At 42.3% G+C, this 19,568-nt stretch overlaps 1 protein-coding gene across 1 annotated transcript in view; it reads right to left on the reverse strand.

The window, feature by feature from the left end:
* The window catches only part of LOC149193732 (uncharacterized), a 115,706-nt gene that overhangs the window by 35,994 nt on the left and 60,144 nt on the right, over window positions 1–19,568 (reverse strand). Inside the window, exon 3 of the mRNA XM_089404885.1 lies at window positions 6,737–6,917. Within this exon, the coding sequence (XP_089261011.1) occupies window positions 6,737–6,917 (181 nt within the window). The remainder of the gene's footprint in view (window positions 1–6,736; window positions 6,918–19,568) is intronic.

The following is a 19,568-nucleotide window of genomic DNA, read 5'->3' on the forward strand; positions in this document are numbered from 1 at the left end:
TCTCTTGGTGTGTTCTCCAAGTGACCCTCAAACCTCCTCTTATACTTTTCTCGTTGACAAATCAACGGCCGAGATTAAGTCCCTAATCAACAGCTAAGATTAGATCTGGCTTGATCCATGACTTTTGGACCATTCTAACATAGTTTTATATTAATTCACATTAATATTTTATTTTCCCTAAGTTTAGACTTAGGGACTACATTAAAAATATTAATTATTTTAATATCTCCCAAATTGTCTGCCCAAATCATTTCTGGGTATTGGAGATCTCATGTGCTTTAGCCTCTCCACCAATTTTCGTGGCTAGAGCACATCCGATGCTACCCCAAATCAACACTCCCTCTTAGCGAGGACTGTGCTCTAGAAATACTCCTCATTGAGTATTACCCTGATCATCCGACATCGGTCCCTTTGCTGATACTAGGCCTGCTGCCCATTATCTACACTGTTGCATCCTGTATTGCTACCCATGGCCCTGCTGCATCCGTACTACAACTCCCTCTGCCTCTGTGCTCCTGCCCATGGCCCTACCGCTGCCACTATTGCATCTGCACTGCAACCCCTCTCATCATGCTGCATCGTGCTTCCCATAGCACTACCACTGCTAACCGCTGCACTGCAACTCAATTACTGAGAAGTAAGTAACTGATCTCCCAACTCTGACATCTCCATCAGGCTAGAAACACTCTTGATGCTGAAGTTCCCTCTGTCATTAACAAATGCTCCCTCTTTGACCTCTGCGCTGCTGCAACAACTATGTGCATCTCGCACCATTGCACACCTCTCTGTGCCATCTTGCACTGGAACAACACTCTCGTGCTTCTCACACTACTACCTCACGCAGTCCTGGGAATCCTGCACTATAGCTCCCTCTGTCGCTCCATCTGCATCCGTTTCTACTGACATCCGCCAGTATTGCTACTCCTCTTCAAGGCTCCCGTAAGAAGGTCTAATCCAAGAGGCTGGGTACCTGAAGGATCCTGTCCCTCATCGCTTGTAGTCCGCCTGACTACAGCTCAATGTCTCCCCACTTCCACTCAAGTGGTGTGTGTGCACTCATGGCACAATCATCATCTGTCTCCACTTCCTTCTCTACCCTTGCTGGCGGAGCCTTGGTCTCGGAGGCCTCTCCCTTGCTCTTCTTCCTTGGACACTGGGTTGCATAATGACCCAGCTCTCCACAGTGGAAGCATTTGACCTTGGAGAGGTCCTTCTTCTTCCGTTTCTCCTGCTTTCCCTCAGATGCTAGGGCAGCATCCACCTCCTCCTCTTTCTTAATTCTGATCCCCATGCCACTGCTTCCCGCCTTTATTAGCCTTTTGATCTCTTCTTGGCGAAGAGTAGCCCACATTTCCTTCCAATCTGGAAGGGTCGCCCTGCCCAGTATGCTATGGAAAAACACCTCCCAGTCTTCTGAGACTGCGTTCAGGGTTCTTCTCACCATCAATTCTTCATCCAGCGTGGCCCCTATGGAAGTCAGTTGATCCCGGATCTCTTTCAATCGACCGAGGAAGGGGTCGATCTATTCTCCCTTCTGCATCTGGTATGATCACAACTGATTTTCTAGTAACATCCTTCTCTGCACAGAAGTATGCTAGTACAATTTCTTTAGGGCCTCCCACATCTCATTTGCCATTTCCTTTTCAACAATATGTGGTACTACATGGTCCTTGACCCTATCAAGAATGATGCTCTTGGCCCTCGCCATTGCCTCCTCGTACTTGTCGTTATCAGCTGGGTCAACTGGGATAGCTATCGTCCTCAAGGTGAAGTGCTTGACACGATTCCTATCTAGAACGGATAGGATTCTAGCCTTGTAGACTACGAAGTTTGAGGCTTCGTCCAGTCTGTCCTGGTCTCTTACCCCATTCACTGTCAACTCGCTGCTCCTCTACTTCCCTCCTGGAAGTTCTTGGTGTGACTCCCTCTGAGCCTCGATTTCCCTCCTGGAAACCCTTCTGCCAATGTTGAGATGCCCCCCACTCTGATCGTTAGTGCGGGTGCACCACTGATCCGAATTTCTCAGCTAGAAATCCTCGGTAGCAACTCCCTCCTCCTTGGCCTTGCCCTGTTAGGTACTGTTCTGACTACACTACCCCACCAGCTCTACTCTGCAACTTACCCACAACCTCCTAAACCCCAGCAAACTGAAGGTTAGAGCTCCTAGCCTCTGCACAATCCTGGCACCGGCAAATTAGCTTCCTCAGCCAACTGCGTCAGCCCTCCTGGCCTCTGCATGAGCCTATCTTTGCCTCCCTCAGCCTCTGCGCTGCCTCTTCCTGGCTCAATCCTGATGACGCAAGCATTGTGTCACCCCTTCCTTGCTGCTACTCTGCTAGGAACAGCTTATGTCACTCGGGACAATTGTTTTTTGTTGTTGTTGCTTTGCTCGGCCGATGTCCTCAGTTCTCCTGTGCTCTGCAACCACGCTCTGATACCATGTTGGAATTTCTAAGTCTAACCCGTTAGAAACCCTTCATGTACTTTCTGATTTATTCCTACCTACTTGTTATATTAATTAACAAGTTATTTACCATGTAAATACTGTAAATAAATACAAGTGCATGCTCAACACATTACAGATCATCAACTAAAGGAAACAGAAACAAGCACACAAGTGACACCGTAGTTTTTGGACTTATGTTCCCGGAAAAACCCAATGCGGGAAAATCAGTGCAGCTATCTAAGGGTTTGATTTATTAAGCAGTTTCAGAATACAATCTGGGTGCCAAATCCAGTTCACCCAACAGAGAAAAATCTCGACAGTAAATAAATACAAGTGTATGCTCAACACATTACAGACCATCAACTAAAGGAAACAGAAACAAGCACACAAGTGACACCGTTGGTTTTGGACTTATGTCCTCGGGAAAACCCAATGCGGGAAAACCGGTGCAGCTATTTGAGGGTTTCATTTATTAAGCAGTTTCAGAATACAATATGGGTGCCAAATCCAGCTCACCCAACAGAGAAAAATCTCGACAGTAGTACCTCTCTACTCGGAAGCAGATATTCCGGTTGAAACCCCAAATAAACACTCTGCAGCTCCACAACTCCAATCTGCCCCACAAAACCCCAACGTTAGCCTCTAAGGACTGCATCAGCCTCTCTCTGGCCCAGCGTTAGCCCAGCGTCGCTCTGGCTTGGCCTGTGTCAGCCTCTGGAGGCACTGCATCAGTCCTCTGGCCCTTTGCGTCACCCATGGTGGCCCTTTGAGGCACTGCGCAGCGCCTGGCTGCCTCTGCGTGAGCCCTGGCTTCCTCTGCATGAGCCCTGGCTGCCTCTACATGAACCCTTGGCTACTTCTGCGTCCCTCTCTCCGGCTACTACGCTTTTCCTCCTGGTGCTATCTCTAGCTCTCTACTTCTGTATTCATTGCCCCTCAGCTGCAACTCTGATCACTCCCTCAACTTTCTCAGCAAACCCAGCCCTAGAAAGTCGAAATATTGATCTCTTGGTTTGTTCTCCAAGTGACCCTCAAGCCTCCTCTTATACTTTTCTCGTTGACAAATCAACGGCCGATATTAAGTCCCTAATCAACAGCTAAGATTAGATCTAGCTTGATCCATGACTTTTGGACCATTCTAACATAGTTTTATATTAATTCACATTAATATTTTATTTTCCCTAAGTAGTTTTATATTAATTCACATTAATATTTTATTTTCCCTAAGTTTAGACTTAAAGACTCCATTAAAAATACTAATTATTTTAATATCTCCCAAACTGTTTAGAATCTGCCCAAACCATTTCTAGGTATTGGAGATCTCATGTGCTTTAGCCTCTCCACCAATTTTCGTGGTTAGAGCACATCCGATGCTACCCCAAATCAACACTCACTCTTAGCGAGGATTGTGCTCTAGCAATACTCCTCAATGAGTACTACGCTGATCATCCGGCATCAATCCCTATGCTGATGCTAGGCCTGCTGCCCATTATCTGCACTGTTGCATCCTGTACTGCTACCCATGGCCCTGCCACTGCCACTGCTGCATCCGTACTGCAACTCCCTCTGCATCTGTGCTGCTGCCCATGGCCCTGCCACTGCCACCGTTGCATCTGCACTGCAACCCCTCTCATCATGTTGCATCGTGCTTCCCATAGCACTACCACTGCTAACTGTTGCACTACAACTCAGTTACTGAGAAGTAAGTAAGTGATCTCCTAACTTTGACATCTCCGTCCGGCGAGAAACACTCCTGATGCTAAAGCTACCTCTGTCACTAACAAGTGCTCCCTCTTTGAGCTCTGCGTTGTTGCAACAACTCTATGCATCTCGCACCGTTGCACACGTCTCTGTGCCATCTTGCACTGGTGCAACACTCCTATGCTTCTCACACTACTGCCTCACGTTGTCCTGGGAATCATGCACTGTAGCTCCCTCTGTCGCTGCATCCACATCCGTTTCTATTGACATCTGCCAGTACTGCTACTCCTCTTCGAAGCTCCCATAGAAAGGTCTAATCCAAGAGGCTGGGTACCTCGAGGACCCTGCCCCTCGTCGCTTCTAGGTCATGTGTAGATCATCTAGGACTGCGGCTAGGTCATGCATAGATCATGCTAGGGCTCCTCCCCTACTACATCTAGGACTTCTAGAGACCAAGGCAGCGAGTAGCCCTCCTACTTGACTGCATCTAGGGCTCTTACTAGGGCTCCTTACCTTCTGCGTTTAGGGCTTCCTCTCTTAGATTTCTCTTCCACTAAAACCCAAAACAAGTGGAGAGAAATCAAGAGTGAAGTGTGTGTAGAAATGACTATCAAGTCACCTCTTTTTATACTAAAACATTGAGCACATGTGGGTGTTATTTAGTTGCTGGCCGACCTTGACGAATTGACTTATAACACAAATAAATTCATAACTCCATGAATATTTATCGGAATCGCATGATTTTTAGATCAATCCTACACCTCTCGATGAGAAGGATCCAAGAAAAATATCATCTGCCCTAAATAAGATGACCCACATGGAGTTTGGCCCTAGTTTCCAATTTTAACAACAACACCTACCCAGGCTACCCCTGCCACTAGTAAAGGGCGTGGTCCACCTCCTGTAGCTCCTAGTTCTTCAACTTCTAGAGAACAACAGAGTCCACTACCAACTCCACCGGTATCTACATCTAGAGGGAAAGGAAAAGCTTGCATTTTCTCGCAAGAGGGGCAGAGGAAATCAGTAGTATTAGTTATTTGGTTCATTTCATTGTATATGACATTATGACTCATGATATGAGATACATTATTATATTTTTTGTTGATATTTTGACGCTGAGTTGGGACTTAGGAGTCAGGACTTACTATTCAGGGCATGATTCACTGTTATGTGTGATGTAGCAATAGAAATGATATTACACATCTTACATATTAGTTCTTTTATCATATTTATGTGTCAATGTATTTATTTTATGTTTTAGATGCTTTAGATATTAAAAAAATTGAGAAAAAATGAATATTTTTGTATTTTCCGATTTTTTCCCGATTTTTACAATTTTTTTCCTATTTTTTCCCCTCGCCAATTTAATCCCAATCACAATGTTCGCAACACTGCTTTGTATCACCGTTGAACAATTGATGAAATCTAATAGAAGAAGAAGAAGAATTTTGGGTTTTACCCCTTGTGGGGTTTTCCCTGGTCTTCGACCAACCCTGGTGTCTCTCTGTGTGCATGCTTTTCTTCTGGTGTTCGCTGCATTACTGATGATGTTGTTATTTCTACATAATTGCATATAATGTAATGATGTTATATTGCTGTGGGGTGAATTCAATGTGTAAATGATGTGATGCAGTTATCTTAAGCAAAGAACAATATAGCCCTAAGAAAAAATTAACAGACTGCCTTTCTGAAGCAACGAGGAGATGAATGATCTCTCCCTGTGGCAGCAGAAGGCTGAGGGCTAATTTCCTGTGGTAGCTGAGACCATTTGCTGGGGCCGCAAGTGACCAAAGGGGCCACGATCAGGAGGACGCAAGGGTTATTAAGGGTGCAAGTTAGCAGTAAGGTCTGCTGATATGGTTTTGTGGCAGCAAGGGGACAGCCACAGTCTGTAGCATGTTTGATTTGATATCCCTGTTGGGAAATTGTTGACTGTTGTAAGTCAGTTAATTTAATTGTTGAATCAGTCGTATTTTATATCGGTTGCTTGTGGAGTCTACTGTTGCTTGAGTTCTCTACTATACTACCTTGTAAAGCAACACCGTTTCATATATTGATGAATATTGCATTACTGTTATGAAATACAATTCTTTCATGGTTTATTGAAAACCCTAGCTCAGAATTGCACCCTAAGGGTAATCTCGCCAAGAGGGATATTACAGAAGCTTAGTTCAATAAAAAATTGTTGATATCAAAAGTCAGGTCAAAGCTTTCTTGATATTGTGGTATTACCAACGCGCCCAACGACTCCAGCAGCCTGCTTACACCTTGTTCAGATGACATGCCATAGAAGCATCAGTGGAAATGCAGCTATAATGTCCTTTCCATCTTACATTATAAATGTGGAAATTAATGAAATGTTTAATTTTATCTCTATTTATCAAGTCAAAGAACAAAAATGAGTAATCTACATGTCATGGTATGTAGTATGTACTCAATACTCAAAACGCTTTTCAAAATACAAAAACTTCTAACACGATTTTCTATTTCTCAATAAAAAATATATTCAAAAACAGAGGATTTCTCAATACTAAACTGCAGTTTCCATAAGAATCATACATATAAAGAAAAAGCAAATTACCATCTCACCTGTTGTTTCGATAACTATATGATCAAATTTGTCTCTCTTTGTTTTCACCAAATCTGAAAGCATTCGCACAAGATCACCTCTTACTGTACAGCAGAGACAACCATTATTGAGCATTACAATATCTTCAGCTCCTTTCATCTGTGAAGCAACTAATGATCCATCGATATCTACTTCACCATACTGCAAGCAGATTAGAAAGGTTCAGTGCTTCCACCTAAAAAGTTGAATCATAGTAAACATGTCTGCCTAGTGGACAAAAAGTACTAATTGGCAATATAAAACTATAACTATACACACAGACACACAGAAACCATGCAATCAAAATATACCAGGATTAGAAAAGAATACAAGGCACAAGAAAAATTATGTTCAGGCTTTGAAAGAACAATTATAGAAAGAAACAAAAATCCCATACCAAAGGACTTACCTTTTAATGGATTCAAGATACAATAGGATACGAACTATCACAAGAAAACAGCAAATAAGAAACATAATGTGGAAGTGCAAAGGGCACTTGAAAGCTGCAAGCTAAATAGATGTGATGCAGGAGAATTGACATCATTTTGAATATGCCAGCTTGAACACACTGTGATGGACTTGTCTGAAGTAGAAATAGAGTTCACAGTTAATGGACTCCAGTAGATAAGTGAAGGTGTGGACCATGGGATGATGTAATTTGCATAGCCAGAATGAAGAGCATTATGGAGTAGAATGGCACAGGGAACGAAGTGTGATTACCATGAAACCAATGGGTGTTGGAAGCCTAGAACTAGTTGCTGCAGAACGGGACTGTGGGTACATAAGCAGTTGTGGGCTTAGGAGCTTTGCACCACAGACCACGTGGAATTTCTCTTGGCTAAAGAACTCCCCAAGTCAAAGTTGTGGAACCAGAACTGAAAGAAAATAAAAGCGGCCAATTGGAACTCTGTCCACACATGTAGAAGGGAATCCACAGGCCAAGTTGAAGAAGGAACATGCCGGCTGAGTGGAATCTGAAAGGTCACGTTGTAAAAGAAGAATCATTGGGAAGAGATTGATCTCAAGTTGGAAACCAAAACACAAAAGCTAGAAATGAAAGGGCATGGGTGGTGGTAGCTGAAAAGAGCATAGGAACAGACCATTTAGAAGTTGAAGACAAACAGTTTGAGGAAAAGGACCAGATACAGCATGAATGATAACAAGAATATGTTGCTCAAAGAAGAAGACAGGAGACCTCAAGAGGGACAAAGGTAATGGTAAAGGTTGACATGGCATTTGGCCTGGCAACCCAATGAGCTTGTAAACTGATATATGTCCATGGATCCATTGTAAATATTCCACAGAAATGAAAGAAAGAAAGAGAAAGAGTGGGTTCGATCACTGAGATGGTGGTTTTTACCTTCAGGTTTCCGCATAAACATTCATGCATATCAGTGATTGAATATGTGTGATTATATTGCTTTGTAATTATGTATTATTGTTGTAGATTGCATTTGAATGATTTATGGTGTATGGATGTCAATAATAAACAGCGTCTATTCTTGTGGAGAACAGTTCTGCTGTGAATTCCTATCATCATACATCTCTATAAAAATATGTCAACTAGATATTAAGTTATTCTGAATCGGGGAGCTCTGCAAACAAGGGTCTGCGTGAAGATCATGTATTGAACTGTGATTCTCTATATGTTGTTAAAGTTTTACTCACCTGTGTGTAGGATCATTGGGTAGGGGAACACTGTGGGCCCATAACACACAGGTTGCTTGTTGGAGTCTATCGCCCATAAAATGTCAGTTAGTGGGTTGAACCATTACTCAGTTCTGTTGTGGGATGGTCTGTGAGTAGGTTCATTTCTACTAAAGAAGGACAATGCCTGTACAAGAAGGATGGGTTAGTGCAGACTTGTGTTCTATAGCATCCAATTAGAGCAGACTATGGTGGATGCACGGCTTTTATAGTTCTAACATTTTTAGGATTCATTCATTGTTGTAGAGTATGTGTTTCTCAGTATCGTATGCAGATTAGAATCCACTGCGAAATACCCTAAAATTCAGGCAGTGATGTTTATCCTCATGTGCCAAGTGATATCAGAGCTCTGCAATAGTGAATGTATGAGAATGTGGGTAATATCAATGTGGATGAGAATTCTTTGCTGGCTAGGGCATTAGTTCTCTGCCTGAGATATCCTGCCGGCGACTTTAAATGGCAAAGGGGTCTTGGCTCCCCTGCATCAAGATGCAAGAAAAACATGAAAGGAAAGAGAGTAAAGAAGGGTGACTCATGATCAACCCCAAAAAAGAGAGAAGCTCTAATCAGCATTAGATATAGAGGTAGATATAGCGAAGAGAGAAGAGTCATCTCCATCCTTATCAATCACTGCGTAAGTACCAATGTCCTCCAAAGAGTTCCCAGGTTGAAAGGTCCTAGATAGGTGATCTTGGGAGGAGCTCAGAGACATTCAATCAAAAATCTACTAATATTTGAGGCCCTAGAGAGGAAGCTCATGATGGGCATCTAGCTGATGGATTTGTATCTGAGCTAGACAACAACAACATCTGAAAGAAGGTACATCTTTGTGGCATCACAAAAGTGGATCATCCTGTGAAGGACGATTTGTCCCATGCTCATAAAGGGAAGCAGAGTGCAAGGAGTAAGAGGCTCTATTCAGAAGGAGGTGTGGGTCTTTTGTGAAGATCAATTAGACAGAACCCATGGCAGGTTCAGAACAGCTAGGAGATACCTTCATGCTATAATTCTACTCATTTTGTGTCCAAGTTCTATGCACAAGGTTTGTTGATGCTCCTGAACTGATGGTTAGATGTCCCTCTTTAGTTCCTATAGCTAGTTTGCATGGGCGTAGCTTAGCCATGATAGGACTGCAACTAGATTAGCTTAATGGGAAGTCTATTTTTACTTGACAATCTATTTGTTGAGGCACATATTATATGTGCACAACACCAGCAAATAGAAGAAAGATACACATAACAAAAGCATAAGAGATAATGATTGTAAGTATGAGAGGAGATTGTCAACATTGTAAATTGTTGTACAATGTACACTCATTTGTTTTACTTTATAATGTGTACAAAATGGTGGGGAGAGTGATAAAGGTTGACCATGTGTCCAATAAAACACAATAAAATGGGCTGGTGATCAATTTACATTAAGTCACTCAAAACAGGTGAGAATAAATTACAGAATAGAAAAGCACAAATAACACATGATCAGTAGTGTTATAGCAAAATCTAGCAGCCCCGAATGATGTAAAGTCCCAAGCATCAAGGGGCTAGTATTGTGCAACTCAAGAAGGCTACCCACCACCACAAAAATAACTCTTCCCCTCACTTTTGGTTCACTCTTATCCAACTCAAGGTGGTCTTCCCTAAAGGCATGATTGCTAAAAAGATACAGTGAAGCTACAAGGTGACTTATTGTAGAGTTAGCATAGGCAGAGCAAATGGATGTAGTATAATGGAAGAATAAATGGTGTGAGAAGAAAAGATTGAAGGAAAACCTCAAGACCAAGTACCTAATCACACCTTGGGCAAATGGAGTCGAGGATTCATAGATCAAAGAGGATATGTGCATGGAAATGTAAGGCAATGGGGCTGCTAAGCTTGCCACAAATCAGCCTCAGCTTGCTGAAATTTGTAGGAGAAAATTACATTGGAATGCTAAAGATGCCATTCTAAAGCATTGTTATGAAAATAAGGTTATGTTAATCCAGTAAAAATTGGGTTCATTAAATGAATTGTTAATACAACAACAATAGCAATAATAAGGATAACATCTGCTAAATTTTCGAAAAACTAGCCAGATTTATTTTCTCATGACAATCAATTTTATTCCCAGCAATTTATTTATTTAGCGAAACAAATATTGAATTACCTAAAAATAAAATCGTTGGTATTTTTAACTTCCAGAAATGAAATACGCAACGAAACTTAAATCAGAGAGATCAATCACACATTGCAAAAATAATTCACCTATTAATCTCGAAAATCTAGGTTTTTGTCCCATAGAGATACAAGGAAAAATACAAAAACTAGAACTTGTAACTCGGCCACCATTGGATGAATTTGGCCCAAGGAATTCGGCCTCCTGGAAATCAGCCTCTGGAAGAAATCAACCTGGAGAAATTCAGCCCAATCAATCAGCTAGAAAATCGACCTGCGCCCTCCCTACGAGTTATCACTGCACCTAGGAAACTCAGCCCCCCAACAATTTGGCTTTCTCCAAATCAAATCAACTTTCCTCCAGCATCTTGGCCCTACAATCTCCTCAACTCGGCCTCTTGGATCTGCCCTTAATTCTCCCATACTTCTCCTCCTTTGCGCTCCAATCCATTGAGCCACTCACACTAGAGAAAATTGCTCTCTATGATGACTCGCTCTCTTGAGCTCTTGTGTTGTTGTCGTGTCTTCACCTCTTTACTAGGCTTCTTTTATAATCTTCATTAAGTCCAAATCCCTAACCCTAATCTCCCTTCTAGAAGATCTTGGAGATCAATGGTTGAGATTATTTCTAAGTCACTTAAATAATTAAATTATTTATCCTTAGAAAATGACTTAATAGTCCACAATAATTAATTGACTTTAATTATTGTACTTTTCCTAAGTTAGACTTAGGAAAGAAGACATAAATCACTTACTCCACCAAGCAAGCACCTAGAGAGGCAATAAATCATCTCCCACATGCTAAGACACCAAGCCTATGCAAAAGACCTTCTGAAGCTACCACTAGCTTCAACAACATCCCCACACTACTCTATCCAAATGAATGTGTTTTGAGGCTTTACTACTGCATGTTTATTTCTTTATATTATTTTCGGTATTCTCTAGGGGGATATACTTGCACTCCCACATTGTATTCAGATTGGTTGTATTCTTCAGCCCCACTAACCTACTTTTGTGGTCATTAGTTGGACATTGGTAAAATTATATCATCTTAGTACAAGACACTTGTAAAATGTAGCAAGGGTTTCCCAATACAAAAATAAACAATATGAAAATAAAATACACAATGAAAGCCTACATAAAATGATAGTATACCTCCAATCTTCCATTCAAGCTCCAATCATATGATGTACAAATCAAGTACAGATGGGAGAAATCCTCAATCCCCAAATTCCCAACAGCCATTACAATGGAGAGAAAGCTTGCCTTTATAGAGTGAACCTTTACTCTCGTACAATAAAAAATCATTTTTGGCCAACTAACTCCCTAACAAGTCATTATTTTTCGGTTAAAAAATATTTGGAACAATGTAATCAGTGTAAGTAAGGCTAAGATAGGTTCAGTTATCTGAGGAGTTTGTTTTCATCAAATGTTTTGGGTCTGTGAAAGTGGTATGACCTGTATGTGTTCAGAATTTGTTTGAATACAGAAGATCAGGGAGTCGTAAAGTAGGCACTATTTTGAGTCTTTTTGGACACTACATATGGACAGAAGCATTTATATCTATTTCAATATGGATATAAAGATTTATTTTCTCTGGTATAACTTAAAAAAAAAGGCCTCCCTAAGAACTTAAAGAAATAATATAAAATTGGAGTAGTTAGATCCCTTATCAATCCATTGTCCCCCAGTAATAAGGAAAAATTTACACTGAGTCTCCAAGAGAGGGAGCACAAACAAAAATAAGCATGGCAAGTCAACATGCAAGTTGTTCACAAGAACTCTCCACCCAATAATGGATACAATCAAAAAAATGTGCTCAAGGGTCCACCTAAGAAAGTTCACAAATGTGCTCCAAGGCGTATGAGAGATATAACAAAAAAATAGTGCTCCTAGCCTCTAGGAGAATGCTCCAAAAATAGCAAGTGGTCCACGAGATGCATGTAACCAATCCAAATGTGCAAATCCCAAGGCAATCAACTCCATGCATGAACGTGCAATGTGCCAAGTATATGGATCACACCACAAGAAAGGATGTGATCTATTGTAAACATAATAATAATAATGTAATTAGTTTAATGAAAAGTCAAAGCGGCACAAACCCCTTGACCTCGTGACCAACCAATCCATATAAGTAGACAATCACGAGGCCCATTGTAATTCATCATTCTTATTCATTCTATCAATCATTTCTTATTCAATATGTCTTTCATATATTTGTAGAAATTTTCTTGCAATGTCAGAGATAAACGAGCTTGTATATCTCATTTTATATCAATGCCGTTTCATGGCCAATTATGCAGATTAAATCATCAAATTGCTGCTATTAACATTTCCACTGTTGTGTTCAATTATTACATCTTCCCATACAAATTACCATCAAATTAGTCTGTACAATCCATTATAATTCTGCAATCATTGTATGCTGCCACTTAGCCATCAAATTAGTCTTCCATGCAATCATAGGCAAGAAAAATTTGCCAATATACAATCTGTACTTGTACTTAAGTGTCAAGTGTGCAAATTCATCTTCAAATTCATGTGCACAAACTTGTACTAAAACATACATAACTACACTGGTTGTTGTGCCATACAACCTATCTGCTGCCAATTAACAATCTAGCACCATGTACCTTGTTTCATATCAACCACAGCTACAAGTCCGTATGGCCGTGCCCCTAAAATCCATTCCATATGCTGATGTACATATCTGTACAGTAGCAATCCAGTAAATTTTCATTTCTTAAATTTTAGCTTGAAATTTATATAGGAATATGGCATGGGAAATATTAAATCCAAAACAGTTAAAATTGGCAACTAGGGCCAAACTCTATGTGGGTCATCTTATTTATGGTAGCTGATATTTTTCTTGGACCCCTCTCATCGAGAGGTGTAGGATTGATCTAAAGATCATCCGATTCCGATAAGTATTCATGGAGTTATGAATTTATTTGCGTTATAAGACAATTTGTCAAGATCGGCCAGCAACCACATAAACCCCACATGTGCTCAACATTTTAGTATAAATAGAGGTGGCCTTCAAGTCATTTCAACACACTTGGGATCTCTTCCTCTCTCTACTTGTCTTTGGGTTTTAGTAGGAGGAGAGATCCTAAGGAATAACATTGCCCTGATCCACAGGCCAGAAAGTCGGAACTGCCGGAAAATCCAGAACTGCCGGAACTGCCGAAAAAGCCGAAACTGCCGAAAAAGCCGGAAAATCCGAAAAAGCTGGAACTGCCGGAAAAGCAAGAAATGCCGGAAAATCCAGAACTGCTAGACAAGCCGGAAAAGTCAGAACTACCGAAAAGCCAGAAGAGCAGGAAATGCCCGAAAAGCCGGAACTGCCAGAAAAGCCGGAAAAGCCAGAATTGTTGGAAAAGCCGGAACTATCGGAAAAGCCGGAACTACTGGAAAAGACAGAACTGCCGAAAAAGCCGCCAAAAAAGACGGAAAAGCCGAACCTGCCGGAAAATCCGGAACAGCCGAAAAAGCCGGAACTGCCAGAAAAGATGAAAAATCCAGAACTACCAAAAAAGACGGAAAAGCCGAACCTGCCGGAAAATCTGGAACTGCCGGAAAAGCCGGAACTGTCGGAAAAGAAGAAAAAGCCGGAAATACCAGAAAAGCCGGAACTACCGGAAAAGTCGGAAATGCTGCAACTACCGAAACTACCGGAAAAGCTGGAACTGCCGGGACTATCGTAACTACCGAGAACAACCGAAACTGTCGGGAATAGCCGAAACTGCCAGAAGTGCCGGGAACTGTGGAAACAGCCAGAAGTGCCGGGAACTGCCGAAACAGCCGGAGCATCTGTCTCTGAAGAAGAGCAGCATGCAAAGGACAGATAACTAACATTGACACAATTGTATGGTACTTAGCAGCAAATACAGCAAGCATGCAAGGTGCAGCCAACACATAGCACAAGATGGCAACATGGTGCAACAATGGCACATAATGCAGTACAGTGATGGGTACAGTGATGATTAATGAAGCATGATGAGATGCAGCATAGTGATGATGGGTGCAGCATAGTGCAGCGTGGTAAGGTGCAGCATGATGACGAAATGCAGCACAACGATAGGTGAAGGAGTCACCTTGGAGAATTAGTTGAAGCAGCATGTCTTCAACTGATCTCATGTATTATCTTCTTAGAGATGATCTATGCTCTTATCTAGATAAGTCCAAGTGTTGACTTCTGTTGTAAACGTACTATCTCTCTCTCTCTCTGTTGAAATATTGAAGAACATATAAGAAAAATTGATCAAGGGTTCTCCACATTGGGGTTTGTCCCTGGCTAGCGCCACATCTTGTGTCCTCTTGTCTTGGCTTGCCTTCTGCGATTTATGTTTATGTTCTATTTGCAGTTTATTTTAATGCTGATGTGATTGCTAATCTGGAAAAGATATGGAGCTAACTGTAGAAATTTCTCATTTCCCACCCCGGATTTCAGCTAAGTTGCAGGAAACGTAGCCCTAGGGGTCGTTTCCTCCCGGGAAACGAAACGAAACCCGGAAACGCGTACCGTACGGCCTGGAAACGCGTTTCCTGCCGTACTGCCACGTTTCCCGAAAGGGAAACGTGGCAGTACGGCTTGGAAACGCGCCGGAAACGCGTTTCCAAGCCGTACGAGCCACGTTTCCCCAAATTTATGTGTTGTTTTTTAAATTTCTTTTTTTTAATTTGTTTTTAAACTTTTTTTAGGTTTCCGGGATGTTCTAGAAACCTATTCTAAAGTTATAAAAGAGCAGTTTGTCTCATTATCTCATCACACTATTTAGGAGAATTTATGATTGCACATATACATAATAATAATTTTTAAATATTTTTAATATATATACATATATATTATTATATATATTCGCGCTTCCTCGTTTCCAAAATTTGGGGAGGTCGCGTTTCGTTTCGCTTCCCGTTTCGGAAACTCATTTCCGTTTCCCCGTTTCGTGCAACTTAGGTTTTCAGTTCCTCCTTATTTCTCCCATATAGTTAAATGTCCTTTCCCATAACCATACATTTAACAAGCTAGAAAAAATAAATTTGCTGAAAAAACAAATTCTGGAAATTTTACAGAATGCTGGAAATTGCAGAAATAAAAATCAGCAGTAATAAACAGCCATTAAAACACATTTAAACACTGAGATTTTTGGTCAATGTGACCCTGGAAAAACTCCCTACAACTCTTGGGAAAAACCAGTTCGAGAGCTCTTCTTTATTTCTAAAAATTGCCTTTTTACAGTGAGAAATATTCAGCAAAAAATCAGCAAGCAAATTTACAACTTATCTCTTTTCCCGTGCCTCACAGTGATCTGGAAATTACAGCAAACAGGACAGCAATAAACGCTGTACCGCCTCCTCAATTTTCGTGCCCACTTTCAACATTAAATGCAGCTGTACGGACAACATTAAATGCGTTGTACGTCCTGCAATAAATGTGTTGTACGGCCCTCGTTCTGCGTGCAGAAAAACCAGCAAACTACTACTCGATTTTTGTGCAAACCACTCGAAAATCGTGCCAAAATCTGTCTTTCACTATGTGCTGAATCAGCTGTACAAATCTGCTCAACTGCTGCCTTGGAATGTGTGCCAAGCTGTTGCCTCCTTCTCCTCCCTGCTCAGAAATCTCTCTTGCTCTCCTTCTCCCAATCTGCTCATGAAAGAATGAATGACCTTTTCCTCATTTTCCTCCTTTAATCTAACCCCAAGTGACTTTTGGGTGATCCAAGTGACTTTTGGGTGATCCCTAAATCCAATGGCTGAAATAGATTGAGATCTAAGGCTGAGATTAAATGCTCATTTAAATCTCACTTTTTATTTTTTAATTCACCCCACTTTAATAAAGACCCACTTAGTCATTTATTTCCAAAGTCACTTTTCCTTTCTAATTTTTCATTGACTTTATAAAAGTCACTTTAAAATTAGACTTAGTAACTTTATCACTTAAAGTCACTTTTAAATTAGATTTAACTTTATAAAAATTATAAAGTTACTTTAGGAGAAAAATTAAATTCTTTTGGACACTTTTCCCTAGGCCAAAGCTCAAAGCCTAAGGGAACCACCTGTCCTCCGGTACCAAATTTCAACACTCCCTCTTACCAAGGCAAGTGTTCCTCACCACACCCATCTTGTCTCTGAAGTAGACATGCTTGCCCCGTGGTAAGGCTTTGGTAAGAAGATCTGCAACCTGCTCATCAGTGGAAATATACTCAAGCTTCACAACTCCCTTCTGAACATAGTCTCTGACGAAATGATATCTGATCCCGATATGCTTTGACCTGTCATGAAAAACTGGATTCTCCGTGACTTTAATGCAACTCTGATTATCACAGTAAATCACTGAAGGTCTCAACAGCTGACCAAATAAGCCAAACAACATCTTGCGAAGCCAGATTGCCTCACAACTAGCTAGACTGGCTGCGATATACTCTGCTTCCGCTGAACTCAGTGCTACTGACTGCTGCTTTCGGCTTAACCATGACACTACTGCTGAACCCAACCCAAAACAACACCCTGAAGTGCTCTTCCTATCAGAAGCACAACCTGCCTAATCAGAATCAGTGTATCCTGCCAATCTCACTCCATCTCCCTGCCTGTAGTCCAGACCATAATCCACTGTCCCCTGCAAGTACCGCAAAATGTGTTTTGCAGCCACTCAGTGAACCTTCCTAGGCTCACACATAAACTGACTCATCGTGTTGACTGCAAAACAAATATCTGGTCTAGTGTTGACCAAATACATCAAGGAACCAATTAGTTGCCTGTACAATGTGGGATCCACCAACTCGAAATCCGAAGCATGAAGCTTCTTCCAGTTGGTGATCATCGGTGTCGACATGGGTCTACAATCCTCCATGTGGAATCTACTAAGGATGTCCACAATATACTTCCCCTGCCCCAGGAAGAAATGCCCCTCCTCCTGCCACACCTCCAAGCCCAAAAAGTAATGCATCAAACGGATGTCCTTCATCTCAAACTCCGTCGCAAGATCTCTCTTGCAGTGCTCTATGAGTCTCTCTGCACCTGTAATGACCAAGTCATCCACATACAGCACCAGAATGAGAGGCTCCTCACCAATCACAATAAAGTAAAGGTTCGGATATACCTCCCTCTTTGTGAAACCCATCCCCTGCAAATATGTATCTATCCTAGAGTACCAAGCTCTGGGAGCTTGCTTCAGGCCATAAAGGACCTTCTTCAGTCTGCACACATGGGACTCCTTCCCATGCACCTCAAAGCCCTGTGAATGCTCAATGTACACCTCCTCTTGTATGAAGCCATTGAGAAATGCGGTCTTCACATCCATTTGGTGGATCTTCCAACCCATCTCTGCTGCTATCGATATAATGGAGCGGATCGAAGTATATCGAGCCACGGGAGCGAAGGTCTCCTCATAATCAACTCCCTCTACCTGGGAGAACCCTCTAGCCATAAACCTTGCTTTGAATTGCTCAATGCTACTATCTGCAGCATGCTTTACCTTGTAAAGCCATCTGGAAGTAACCACGGATTTGCCCTCAGGCCTCGGCACCACCTCCCAAACATCATTCTTCATGATAGAAGAATACTCCTCCTGCATGGCCTCTCTCCAAACCTGCTGGCTAGCTGCCTCCTCATAGCTAGAAGGCTCAGAGTCAAGGATGCTGGTAACCATCGCCATATAGCTACAAAACCTCTCAGGTGGTCTACTCTCTCTGACCGGCCTCTTCGGCTCAGCAACAGATGAGGCATCTCTCAAGGTGTCCTGAAGCCACTTGGGCTTCCTCTTCCCTGAGCGCATTTCTCCCACCGGAGAATGAAACTCCTCCTCCTCATCATCATCAGGAGCCTGAACTCCTGACTGTCTGTCTGCTGTCCTCCTGCCTGCACCTGAACCTGTAGAAGCTGAGGTACCGTGTGAACTGTCCATCAGTGGACTCCCTAGTGAACTGCTCTGTGAACTGCTCTGCATGCTGCCCGGAGCACCACCCCTCTGGCTCGGTGAGCCACTGCTCACTGACGGACCTGACATCCTCATAGATGTACCTCCTGATCCTCCTGATCCCTGCCCAATGGATCCCTGCGACTAACTCAACTGCTGCTGAGGGTCTGGCTGATCCAGATACTCTAACTCCCGTGACCTCCTAAAGGCCCTGTCCTCCTCGAACTTCACATCCCATCTGACAACAACTCTCCTCTGTGCAGGAATGTAAATCCGAAAGGCCTTTGAGGTCTCACTGTAGCCCACAAAGATACCCTTATCTGCGGTGGGCTCTAGTTTGGTCCTCTTCTCCTTGGGTATATAGGAGTATGTAATGCATCCAAAGATATGAAGATGACCAATATCAAGCTTCTTCCCAGAGAAAGCCTCCTCCGGAGTCATGTGCCCCAAGGCACGATGCGGACTCCTGTTCTGCAAGTAAACACCGGTGTTGCAGGCCTCTGCCCACAAGAACAATGGCAACCCCTGATCATGTAACATGGCTTTGGCAGCCCCTATGATGGATCTGTTCTTCCTCTCCGCAACCCTGTTCTGCTGGGGCTTGTAAGGAACAGTGAACTCCCTCCTAATGCCTGCCTCCGCACAATAATCAACAAACTCTCCAAGGGTGTACTCTCCTCCATTGTCCGACCTCGGGGACTTGATCTTTCGACCTGTCTGAGTCTCCACAAGAGCTCTGAACTCTTGAAACCGCTTGAAGACCTCACTCTTGGTCTTCAAAAAATAAATCCAGGTCCTCCTGGAGTGATCATCAATGAATAAAACATAGTACTCATATCCACTCAAGGAAACATGAGACATCCGACCGCTCACATCGGAATGAATCAAATCAAGTATCCCAGTCGCTCTACTGTCACTGCTGGGAAAAGGGGATTTGGCAAACTTGCCCATCGCACAACCTCTGCAAGTATCAAAGTGATCAATACTGAAATCTGGCACACCTGTAGTGATCTCTCGCAATGTCCTCAAAGCTCCATG

This window comes from Pinus tabuliformis, chromosome 2_2 (genome assembly GCF_031772625.1).
Source record: "Pinus tabuliformis cultivar Carrire ecotype Pingquan chromosome 2_2, CPIR1, whole genome shotgun sequence".
NCBI lineage: Eukaryota > Viridiplantae > Streptophyta > Pinopsida > Pinales > Pinaceae > Pinus > Pinus tabuliformis.